This window comes from Nomia melanderi, chromosome 3, assembly GCF_051020985.1.
Source record: "Nomia melanderi isolate GNS246 chromosome 3, iyNomMela1, whole genome shotgun sequence".
NCBI classification, from domain to species: Eukaryota; Metazoa; Arthropoda; class Insecta; order Hymenoptera; family Halictidae; genus Nomia; species Nomia melanderi.
Genome location: NC_135001.1, coordinates 5,603,455 through 5,615,854, shown reverse-complemented (window position 1 = coordinate 5,615,854; position 12,400 = coordinate 5,603,455). Strand labels below are relative to the sequence as shown.

The following is a 12,400-nucleotide window of genomic DNA, read 5'->3' as shown; positions in this document are numbered from 1 at the left end:
TCTCTCTTGCTCCTCTACCGGATACATCGACGAAATGGCATAGATTGAACCCAGCTGGCCTGGATTTCCATTTTATCTGGAACCTTGAATCTTGACGATTTCAGGAAAGGGTGTTCCAGAGTTTATAGACACCCCTACGACAAGTACCTAAACTGATGGTGAATCTCAATTCGGATGATCGTCCCATAGACTGCTACGCCACTTGATGATGATCCGGGGGTATGGTGAATAGACTCGCAGACTCAGGACTGAACAACTGGCAACGTCACTGAACTATGTAACACCAATAGTCGACGAAAGGATTGTAAATATTAAAGGGAGCAAAGGCAATTTGTACGATGTTTATTAATAGAAAAATACAAAGGGTAATGTACAGTCGTATAAAGTCAACATTTTAAATACATTGTTTCGTTGGGGGGAAAGGATGCATGCGTCTCGGCGATTCGTTGATAAGATTGTGAATGGGTCAGAAATAGTGAATCTTTCGCCTGAGCAAATTCCTCCCGTTACTCCTTCGATTCGTTTTTATTCAGTTATAACATATGTAGCTTTCGTTTTGTACTATTACGTAATACCCTGTCCTTTTAAGTTTGCCAATTGATTTTGATGTAATTACCCGGAGATCTTTATTCGCGTTTTCATTTACATCGATAAACTAGGATTTATCATCCAAATAGGACACCTAAAGGGTAGCGAAACTTGATGTACTTATTATTTTTAAATATTATATTTTTGTCCAACCGACGAGTAGGAATGAGACGTGCAATCGAAAAGAATCAATTGCCACTAAAAGAGATTCATTGGCAGATTTGATTGGAATTTTAATGGAAGTCGTATCGTTTAATCATTAAACAGCCTACAATTATGATTAGAAAAAGATGGTGTTTTATTTACACGTTACAAACCAAGTTAAATATCACATACACGTACATTTCAATCGAGTATTAACAAACTGTTATCTTCTTTCTATTTTAGACTCTATTCCTTTCAACGTTTAACAATCTTTTTCTCTTCGTTAAGACACTCTCGTTAAGACCAGTTGATTTATCGTTTGTTGGTTTAATACTTGTTTATACGTTTCCTCTTTTTCGTGAATCGTTCTGATGTAACTGTGATACACTTGTTTGCACAGACAGCGTTAATGTAATCAAAAATTATATCTTATCGGAACGCTCGATCTTCATGGCAAATTGAATACATATTACAATCACTTATCTTTCTGATAATACTCTAATTTTGTAAAATGAACAAAGACGTCCGAGACCACTTGTTAACATTCTGCTTAATTATATATCTATATATAATTATATATGCAGAAATAAATTTACTTTCCATGACATTCAGTTCAACGGAAATATAGTTTCATAAAAATCTTTTCATACTGGGAACATTCCTGTCTTAAAGTATTTTCATTTTGTACGTTTTATTTCATTATATTGCCTAGAATTTTAATTCACACGAATGTATAATTTCTTCTTTGAATGTTGTATTATCACAGAAAACGTACTGTATAATATTATGTACTACATGTAGATGTGCGAAGTGTCTGGGTGTATAACACGGGTACCTCGCATACATGTCTATAATTTTTAATATTGGTCGTTATTACTTTATAATTAGTCTACGGTAACCTTTTCAAATTACACAAAAAATAATTTTGTTATCGTTGACTAGACATTAATTGTTATTTATCAGTATTCTCTGTCAACGCTAAGATCCTTGTGATTGAATAACAAAATAATTGATGAAACTTGGTTAACTTCATCGTATCAAGAAGCCTAATGTTCTGTAAATGTGAAAAACTTTACAATACTTTTTATTAATATATCCTAGAACAAAATATATAATGCAATCAACCAAGTTTCTTTCGACATTGTTTGTAAGCTTTGTAATATTTGCATTATTAAAAACAAATAACAATAAATGTTATAAAAAGTATTCATAAGTACTTTATATACATACTTAAATGTAGAGCAATACTTTAACATAGTAGTTTTCAGTCCCTATAAATGAAATGAAATTTTGAATAGATCAATGTTCCAATGTGTATTGTCAAAATGTAATTACATCTTCGTGATTTGATCATTGTCCTCGCACGTGCAAACTGGTGTTGTTGCCTCTATACATTCCGGTGGACATTTTTCTGCCATGTTTACATCGTAAATAGTTGTTTTTGATGGTGATCGTTCATATTTGCATATTACGGCGTACATATCGCCACCCAAACGAAGTGCAAGCCACCGGTTTTTAACAACTGCTAACTTTAAACATTCACAAGTCAGCTTTGCGTAAAGATTAGTATGAAGTGTTCTGCCCATTCCCTCGAGGACAATAAGGTCAACATTATATTTTACCATCGCAAGACATAAGTCTAGATTCAGTCGGCTATTGAAGTGTTAAATAATTCCAAGTCATTAATATCGCTACTTCTTAAACATGTACAATCCTTTTTTAATACTTACCTCAAGTCCAGACAAGGTCCTGCCTGAGCTGTTTCCATAGCGATCAATCGATTCTCTTTCAGAGCATGCCTAATAACTTTACATATTTTTGCTGCATCTCGTAACGTCACAACCAGTTCCGGGTATGTTACATCGTTCAACGCTGGCATAGAATTAGCGCATAATATAACCTGGCACAATCATAATTACATATTTAAATTTATGACACTATCAGATCAGTAATTGTCAATTTTGTTACTAACTTTTGTGCCTCGTTGTAATAAATCTCGCGCAAATGGTAAAATTCCCAATACTATGTCAACTCCGCTATTGTCAACAAAAATGGCTGCACACTTATGAGGTGGTCCAGTTTCCAATCTTTCTATCCAATCATCCAAATCATCATGCAACCAAGGTCTCCCTATGTTTAAAAAAATTTATCATTAATCATAATATGAGTATCACTTTCATTAAAATAACTGTAAGTACCTGGAATTTTTGCTTCAGCTTCAGCGAAACCAAAGTCCGTTGTTTCCATCAAAGTAGCAACAGCTTGTGCACCCCAATCAAACATATTCCCGCTTAGAACGCCTAATATTAAAGTTTCTATCTTCTTTGCTCCCTCCAACTTATCCAGTGTGGCCAATCGGTCTTTCAAATGCTTTAAAGCTTCTTCATTCTCCTTCTTCTTTTGCTGTACATTTAAGACATTTTTAATAGATGAAATTTATAATGAGTTTCAAGTTTTTAAATAACTTACATGCAAATAGGGATCAGGAAAGTCAAATTCCTTCATACAGTGTTCGATTGTATCCAACAGTACTCTTACAGTAAGAGTTCCATATGCACTATAATATAATTGATGTTAGTCTTATATTGCAGAATATTATATTATAATATATTATAAAATATTACATTTTTATTATTGATCAGAGCTTACAATGGTTGCAAGTGCAGATAATGTAGTCTATTAACATATTTCTCCTTAAGTTTTGTTGCTCTATCTTTCGCAGTTGGACTCTGAGGTTGGCTATGAATAGCCCTTGCTACAAATTTGTCCACTGATTCTTCAAAACACTGAAGCCAGTAATCTCTGCAATCATTAAGTATTATAAAATTCAATACATTACTCCACCAATAGTGCCTTTATTAAAAAAAATAAAATTTTATAATTCACCTAGCTTCTTTGTCCTCTGCAAGATCTGTTGTATCAGGATTATAGGTTGTAGGATCTTTTAAAAGGGGACAAAATGAAACAGCAATTTCAGCTTGATCAATTTCCAACTGATCAGCTGTAATTCCAAAATTAGTGAATACTGAATCCTTGAATCCTGAGGAACCTGCATAATTTTCTAACCAGTTATGTTCATCTGATTGTTCAGCACCATATAAAAATGCTCCAATTGCACCCAAATAGCCTTCATGGCGCAAAAAAAGTGGTTTTACTTTACCCTATATTTAAAATAAAAATATAAGATAATGAAACGTGTATTTATTCTTCTATGAGTCACAAGAAAATTTAAAGCATATTTCAATTACATGTGACCAGTATTTGATGGAATATGAAATAGTATGCATTGATAAAGGGTGATTTCGAAGAAAATAGCCACCAAAATAAACCTTAGTCATTTTATGCACAGTTGCATATAAGCTAGCTATTTGTCCAATATCATTACTTATTGTGAATAAAAGACTTCTTGCAAGGTCTGCCTCAGAAAAGTTTAGTCGCCCTAAAAGGTAATTAAAATAAATTACACCTGATTTTATTAGTCTTTTTACCTAATTGCCTATAATTGCTCAATCTCTTACCATTGTTACTATTACAAGATACTGCCTTGCCAAAGGAAGATGCAATAAGCTCTCCAGATAAGCCTTGAGAAGAATAATCACCTCCATAAATATCTTTCACTAATATATCAACATTACGATGATCTCCTTGTTCTGCAAGTTGCAGCAATTCATCAAAGCCCTAGCAGGGTATTTTTAAAATCACTTTTTAAATGTGTATCTTTGTCTCAGTGGCGTTATGAAAGTACAAAATTTAATATATTTGTCACATAAAAACAAAATGATCAGTACTACATACATTGTATAATAAAGACATCAATGTATATCGAATTGTAGGTTGCCAAAGTGGTATAGTTAATAAATATTTAATTTTGATCACAATGAGACATTAATAATCAATAAATTTTGATAATGTTAAAACCTTCTGATGTGAATACCTTTCTCTTTGTGAGTAGTGAACCTAGACCCCAAAAAGTCCCTCCTCCAGTAGCTGTGCCACCAACTCTTTCAAATACCTTATCAGACTCCACCTAACAAAATGTTATATAAATATTTGAATTATGAGAAACACTTCTTCATAAATATTTAAATGACATATTTATTCTTACTTTCATAATACTGACACCACTACCAATATTGACTAACATGTATGGAAATATATTAGGACCAGCCTTTTGAAATTTATATTCAGGATTTCCATGTCTCTCATACTCAAATGCTTCACATGGTATATTTTTAAGTAAAAAATTACAGCCTTTTATCAGACATGCTATTTCATCTTCCTTATCAACTCTAAAATATCATATTGATACTTTTTATTTATTAATCATAAGCTGATTTAACGTATAATAAAATTACTCACATCAAGCCTAATTTTTCTTGTAATAATGGAGTATATTTATATGCTCCTCCACCAGTTATTTTAACGCTTTTACCATGAAACCTTTCAACATTTACTAAATTTTCTTTTACAAAGTCTAAACAATTCTCAATGTATTGTGTTTCAAACTTAACAAAATGAAGTCTATTTCCTTCATATACTTTGTATGCTCGCTCTCCACTATTTCCTAGACCACTATCTTCGTAAAGCGCTTTACGATAGCTGACCGTTGAATAATAAGCTATTTTTGTTAATGATAAGCCTATAATTAAATGATAAACAAAGGAATACTTAAAATTGGGATAGGCAATATGATATACATTTGATTTTAAATAATAATTTGCTAGATCTATCAAAGAATTCAAATTGCTATGTATGGTTCAATACATACCGATGTCAATAGCGAATTTTTGAGCATTTTTCAAATTTGCAAATACTTCAACCGTGGCTGGTAATTTTATAGAATTAGAGTGACCTCGCTCCTCCTCGATTTCTGCCGTTTCCATCTTACATCGATTCCCTTTCGACACTCTACCACTAATTGCGTTCGATGCTTCACGTCCTAGCTGGCTGTGTAAGAACTAAATACATGACGACGAACAGCAGTTTTATCATTAATCAAACACCCTGTTATTGCTATCACGTACATACGTCAAAAAGTGTCTTCTTTCTGGAGCACACATGAACATGTAAGTACACGAATTTAAACACTTGTTTACCCAATACTTACAACGTTGATTTAAAAATGGCTATTTAATGTCGCATAGACAGAAGCGCCATTTGATGCGGCGCGAAAGAACTAAAGATTACGAACTACAACTATAGAAAAGATTTAATGATGCTTAAGAAAAAGCAAATAGGTAAAACTTATTGAAAATTTTCATAACAAAAGTGTATACTATCATGATGATGATTTATTGTATAAGAGTATAAAACATGTATTACATCGAATTATTATATGTATACTACTACAATTCAATGCAGACATTAATTCAGCATTTCTCAATAGACTTTTATACTATATTAAAAAGTGTATACTATTTTTAGAATTATGTAACTTCGTCTTAGAAAAACAACATTTAAATTTAAATAATATTTTTAAGAGATACTAGAATAATTTATGGTATATTTACAATTGAAATCAATAATATATACATCTTTAAAAATATACTACCTTAATTTTCACTTACATATGTACAAAACATTGTTGATTACAAAATAAATTCTCAATCATATGCGAACGTACCTGTGTATTTAATTAAAAATTCTTAGTAAAAATGTAATATTCCAGTTACTTTATTGTTTTTATTATGTGAAGTACTTTAGGAGACAAGAAATATGTAATCTCTGTATAATTTCTCAGATATTCATAAATGATTCATATATATTAGTACGTGTTCAAGCCAATATACACATATTTTGTCACATACAATATTTAATATGTATCCATGTGTTATTCGTATCAGTAACATTTATGATTAGATTAATTATTGTTCATTACAGAACAGTGAGCCTTGATGTAATAGAAATTTTTATACAAAAAGTTTTCATGACGTACTTAATGCATATTTAATGCTTAATTTGGAATTCACTTTGTATTAGAAATTTCAACAAAATTTAAACGCACACGATATAATTGATTAATTATCCATTTCTAATTACTTTAAATTACTTAATTCTTTGTAATATAATTTCCCTGATATAAACCCTGTACATTAAAATTATAGACATATTCTGTTCAAGAGGACTTTGTAGTTTTTTCCTTTGACACATGGGAAGTTAACTTAAATTTAGTATTTTGCAACAAATTATATGAACCGTATGTACAAAATTTACGAGATACAAAAGGTATATAGAATGCTCTGAAAAATCTATGTGACCTGAAAAAAAAGTAATGATTATGTAAAACAGTGATTTAATTTAATCTACTGAACCGCGCTAATGAAAAAAATGTACAGTATAACCCACTTACCTAGTAGAATCTAAAAATTTAGAAGACCTTATTACTGTGAAATTGTCACTTAATCGAGAATAATTTGGTTCCAGAGCAGTCTCAGTTCCAACATCCAAATCTAATACAAAGTGACACTTTTCTAAATTAAACTAAAATTACCAAAGAATGAACATTAATTAGACTGAATATTATTATGTTTTTCTAATATGCTGTTATTTAGATATTTACGTATCGCGACGGTTCTTCCCTGTTCATGTCATTAAAATTAGGTTGAATTACACTAGTTGCATTTTCCTGATTTAGGAAATGTTGTGGTAATTGCCCTTTAAATTCTGATTTCAAAAATTGAAGTTTCCAACTGTAAATAATATTATTAAAATTTAAACTAATTTAGAAATTAATTTATGATAACTATGGCCATTAAGATGCATCCATGTTATTGCTTACTTATTTGATGGGAAGAAAAAGCTACTTGGAAATCGATGCCACTCTTTGCCAAGACAAAAATTAATATTAGTGTCCTTTAAAATATCGCCCTCTGATCCAAACTTATTAGTTTCGATCATTATTTCCATTGGGGCATAGTACCCTTTATATATTGCCAGTGATCTTGAGGTACCAAGAAAACCACATATTAAAACAGTAAGGAGAGTAATATGAACAGTGTATTGCGAATAATGATAAGCAATATGTAAGGGACTGAGTTTTGTTCTAATGAAAAAGTATAATTTTTGAATGACATCCACAGCTACTGCCCCAGCTAAACAAATCATAGGATATACAGGAAATAAAAATCGTTCCTCCTGAAAGTATAATTTCACTGTACAGTATACTATACAAACTATACAAAAATATACAAATACAAACTTTAAATCACCTTATGTGGCTGAAAGAAAAAGACCAAAAACCAGCAATATAAAGGTGCCAGAGAATACCAATATGATAAACACTGTCTGTCCCTTGGATGTGCTGGTATGAGCAACCATACTAAAAACTATAAGACTTGTTAAAATATTAGTGAATGTAAATCTTCAGTTATTATAAATTTTATAAATATTACCAATCCAAATGGAGCCCAAAGTGCACCAATGAAAATGAAATTAAAATTTAAAAATCCATTATAGATATAATAACTGAGAGGTTCTGTTCCATAAAGATTTGGACCATGATTAGTAAAAACATTGTACATTACAATGTTTAACGGTGCTATTACTAATTTGCCATAATACATTGAATCAATCCATACCATTGGTACCAATATAACAACACCAGATATGATAACCCACTTTATAAATTTAATCCAATCCTGTTTACGAATTAACATTTCTATTGCAATTGGAAATCTATATGGAAAAATAGATAGATGTTTTCATATGCTTAACTTTCTTGTAGATTAGGAACATTAATTATATATATACATATAAATAATACCCAAGTAATGCAGCAAAGGGCCACCCTAATAAGGCAGATATAGCAGTGGCGAAGATAGCCAATTCATACTGACGACCATACCAAGCTGCTGTAGCAACAGTGCTTAAGTACCTACATAAAAATATGGAAAATCATTTAAACAATCAGTATTTCATTGTTTGTTTACATATTTTTTCATTACATACATTGAAAAAGAAGATGGTAAGAATGCAGCACTAGCAATGTACATTCCAGAACTCACAATAAGGAAGACTAAAGTTAATCTTCCTATATGAATTCCAAATTCTCTGCACACATTTCTGAAAAAACAAAATTCAACTGATATTTCTATTGATTTTGTTATTAATGACTCTGTGGAAGAAAACGTACTTATAAAAGTACACTTCAGACAGTGCACAACCCACGCACAACAGGCACCTTACAAAATAGAAGACTAGAACAGGATTTGGTTCCAACAAATAATGATAAACCTTTGCTGGTACCATATGAATTAACAAATACACATAAGATCTTAATGCATATTGGGGACTGTATTCCCACGTCTGTTGACCAGTTCCATAAAGCAAATAGTGGCTCTACAATAAAATGAGAAATGCAATGGATGAAATCAAATACCATTATAAAATAAATATGTTTATTAAAACAAAATAATGTGATACAAATATATAAATTTGTACTTTTAACATAAAAAACATATTGATTTTGACTAATACTAAATGCATTATTTGAAATAATATAACACATAAGGGTATAAATTACTCCTTACTGGTTCCCAATAATTATATGTTTCATCGCAATCTGTTATATGACTCCATATAGCAGAAAAAAATCTGACTGACAAAAGCAATTTAAACGCTGTATCCACACTAGGATAAATAAGACCAACATCAGATGATTCTTCTGGTCTGAAACATATGTCTTTAGTTTTTTTTGTGATTTATTGTTTAACACCTTATTCAATACCCATATTGAACTTTTATGTTTATTTTCAATTGCTGTAGGTAAATAAAACTATTCCAAATTAGTTGTATATACAAATGAAAAAGAATATGTTAAGTTCACAAAAATGATTCCATAACTTGTTCGAAGTATCTGTAATTTATTATCAAATACGTGTAATGTTAAACAAATACGAAAGGTTAACCGGCAAACAATATGTTCAAGTTTGATTGAAACAATATAAAAACAAATATATCTAATTCATTCGTATCAGTAGAGTGTCCAAAATATTATTTCTACTTTGAGAATCTTCTGCCATTGAGCTTTTTCAATTCTTTCTTTGAAATAAAAAGCTGACGTTGACGTTGGTTCGGCGCCATGATCTTTCAATACTTTTGAAGTGTGGTATGTGCGGGTGTTGCACTATACATGGATAAGTATGTACTAAATGCACAGGACAATGACGACGATTAAATGTAGATACGTGTCCATTTTCTTTAGTACACCCAAAAGATTCAAACCGTAAGTAGAGCTCTATTTTGTGTAATATATTTAATGATATTTATAAAATTAAATGATATGTATAATGATATATAATTATAAAAATTGTCTTCAACAATATTGCGTTATCCGTAAAATTATTTTGAATCAGTGGTATGTTTCAATAATTGTCTTACGATAAATCGTTTAAGCCGCTTTTTACCATTCGTTTTCTTAAGATATTAAATTTTATTTGAGGAATAAAAACAGTTACAATTAATGTTGAATGATCTCGGTGCAAGAGACTTCAGTAATTTAATTGTACCATTTAACCAAGATTTGATTTTATTAACTGACTGTATAAAAAATATATTGCTACTATCCTTTAGTTAATGGTTCAATATATATAAAATTGGAAGCTTGTGCTACTAGAATGGGCATGGTTGATCTAAATTGAAAAACATACATTTTCGCGATTCAAGTTGATTACGTTATCGATCTAGAAATCCAAGATTGATTATAGCGCCATTTTCCAACAAAGGACATTCTCTGAAATATTTAATAACGAAACGTAACGATTAGATAGAAGTTACTTCCCGAAACTTTTTTAAGTCTCACAATTCATAATTCCGTGATAGAAAATTTTATAAACTATATAAGATGTTGAATTAAAAGTATATCTTTATTTCAATTATGAAAAAATAAATTATAATTATTTAATATTTAAAATTGTATCGTAATATTTGTCAATGGAATGACAAAATTCCAAATCAGATGTAATCATGTTTAGTAATTTCACTGAAATGAACGTCTTTCGTTTCCATAGTAATGATGTAATTGTTGAAAAATGGAAGTGGAACCGAATTATACATTTGTGCCTCTTGCTCAAAAGAATTATGTAGAAATGACTAATAAAACAACGCAAAGTTTGCTTTCTAAATGGTAATTATCTCATACCTCATAAGTTTCATATGGAAATCACTTTTTAGGTTGCATCAAGTATTCTGAAACATAATTTATTTTCTTATTTTATAGGGGAATAAATGGAAATTTTATTATCCAACATTTTTCATTCAATGAACCTTTTCAACAGTATCACAAATATCATTTAGCAGATGTTAGTTAATTAATTATTAATTAATACAATTTGTTATTTATTTATATATTATTTTTATACATTTACTATAATTACTTATAGGCATTCTTTAAAGATAATATTGTTCGAAAAAACTTATTAACAATGCAAGGAAATCATTGGGTAAAACAAGGTAATAACAAAAATATCACTTGTAATAAAGTAATATTTATTGTTAATCTTTTTTATAATTATTAGGCATAACACCAGCCACTGTAGAAATTAAACCTGTGCCTTGTTCTGTTTTGAGTATGTCTTTCTTTAATAAATTAAAAAATCCAGAAAATGGGATAGTATATAAGTCAGGAGCTATTCGTAAAAAATATGACATGGAAATTCATAATTTTCTAATTTCTGATCATCTCAGAGGAGTATATATTTTCATTCATTTTACAAATATTTCATTCTTAAAAATTCTTTTATTTCATAACATTTATAGATGCTATTAGATGAAGAGTGTCCAGAATATAATTTATATACAAAAGATGAAAGAGAGGAATTTATATTTCGTATTTTTCAAATGCTTGTTTTTGGAGGTATATTGTGTCAATACGAAGAAACATTAGATCCATATTTAGATGCTACCAAAGCTATTTACAAAGATTTAATAAGGTTCTGTAATTTATTTATAATCTTTTCCATTTATGTGTAGCAAAACAATGAATTTATTGTTTAATTATTTTAGAGTACAAAAACAAAGTGACACAGATTTAACAGTCAGCACATTAGTTCTAGAAGTAGTAGCCAAAGATGGAAATGGTCAAGCATATTTTCCATGTAATCCATCTCACATACAAAATATTGGATTCCTATTAGTTGATAACAGGACTCGTGAAATTACAACATTTTTACATCAATTTGGAGAATATTGTTTATCCAAGGAAATATAAAGTTGTCAGAAGAATTATATACTAGACAACTGGTTATTCAATAAAATGCATATATTGTATAAACATTAAAATACTTGAATTATAATTCTCCTATAATAAGTAATAATTTGTGCATTATGTATATTATACACACTAATGTAAGATTAATGGTATTTTTAAAAAAGAAGTTTTTGTTATGAACATTCTTACCTCGGTTGTACCACAAGTTTCACTCCATCCTATATGTATATATTTACAAATGTATTTTACATTTAATATTTTATCGAAAATACTTAATTAGCAGTTAATAATTTGGTTTACATTTGATTACATTAAACTGTAGTAATTATGCTATATGTCTTATTGCGATTTGTTTCTCTTATGGTTAATAAGTGCGTATAATGCTATATTCCATAGACTTGATAAGTGTTATAATAAATATATAATTACTGAAAACTAAATACTAATTATATACAGACTGTG

General features: G+C 29.8%; 3 protein-coding genes across 8 annotated transcripts; 1 reads left to right on the top strand and 2 right to left on the bottom strand.

Moving 5' to 3' along the window:
* Positions 1 to 325: 325 nt before the first annotated feature.
* LOC116432942 (4'-phosphopantetheine phosphatase) lies at positions 326 to 5,901 on the bottom strand. 5 transcript variants are annotated; one of them, XM_031990495.2, is made up of 14 exons: positions 5,757 to 5,901; positions 5,501 to 5,679; positions 5,092 to 5,371; positions 4,838 to 5,021; positions 4,667 to 4,759; positions 4,251 to 4,410; positions 3,981 to 4,171; positions 3,619 to 3,893; positions 3,382 to 3,534; positions 3,202 to 3,289; positions 2,931 to 3,135; positions 2,705 to 2,862; positions 2,463 to 2,632; positions 326 to 2,385 (listed from the first exon to the last, which is right to left on the bottom strand). In XM_031990495.2, exons 2-14 carry the CDS (start codon positions 5,613 to 5,615, stop codon positions 2,064 to 2,066), a joined length of 2,394 nt encoding a protein of 797 aa, XP_031846355.1. In that variant the 5' UTR covers positions 5,616 to 5,679; positions 5,757 to 5,901; the 3' UTR covers positions 326 to 2,063. The 5 variants fall into 5 exon arrangements, with proteins under 5 accessions (XP_031846355.1, XP_031846364.1, XP_031846334.1 ...); XM_031990504.2 differs by having other exon boundaries at positions 5,501 to 5,690; positions 5,761 to 5,881; XM_031990474.2 differs by having other exon boundaries at positions 5,501 to 5,690; positions 5,757 to 5,876.
* Positions 5,902 to 6,101: 200 nt separating this feature from the next.
* On the bottom strand, positions 6,102 to 9,884 carry Alg9 (alpha-1,2-mannosyltransferase Alg9). The gene is made up of 11 exons (XM_031990527.2): positions 9,734 to 9,884; positions 9,261 to 9,399; positions 8,864 to 9,069; positions 8,680 to 8,793; positions 8,495 to 8,605; positions 8,124 to 8,406; positions 7,941 to 8,057; positions 7,511 to 7,866; positions 7,292 to 7,421; positions 7,082 to 7,212; positions 6,102 to 6,989 (listed from the first exon to the last, which is right to left on the bottom strand). Exons 1-11 carry the CDS (start codon positions 9,811 to 9,813, stop codon positions 6,848 to 6,850), a joined length of 1,809 nt encoding a protein of 602 aa, XP_031846387.1. The 5' UTR covers positions 9,814 to 9,884; the 3' UTR covers positions 6,102 to 6,847.
* LOC116432991 (cilia- and flagella-associated protein 300) lies at positions 9,825 to 12,390 on the top strand. Of its 2 annotated transcripts, XM_031990554.2 has the most exons (7): positions 9,825 to 9,955; positions 10,740 to 10,855; positions 10,949 to 11,030; positions 11,112 to 11,181; positions 11,247 to 11,419; positions 11,488 to 11,660; positions 11,734 to 12,390. In XM_031990554.2, the coding sequence occupies exons 2-7, from the start codon at positions 10,761 to 10,763 to the stop codon at positions 11,936 to 11,938; spliced, it is 798 nt and encodes a 265-aa protein (XP_031846414.1). In that variant the 5' UTR covers positions 9,825 to 9,955; positions 10,740 to 10,760; the 3' UTR covers positions 11,939 to 12,390. The 2 variants fall into 2 exon arrangements, with proteins under 2 accessions (XP_031846414.1, XP_076222253.1); XM_076366138.1 differs by lacking the exon at positions 10,740 to 10,855 and having other exon boundaries at positions 9,873 to 9,955.
* The last annotated feature ends 10 nt before the right edge of the window (positions 12,391 to 12,400 follow it).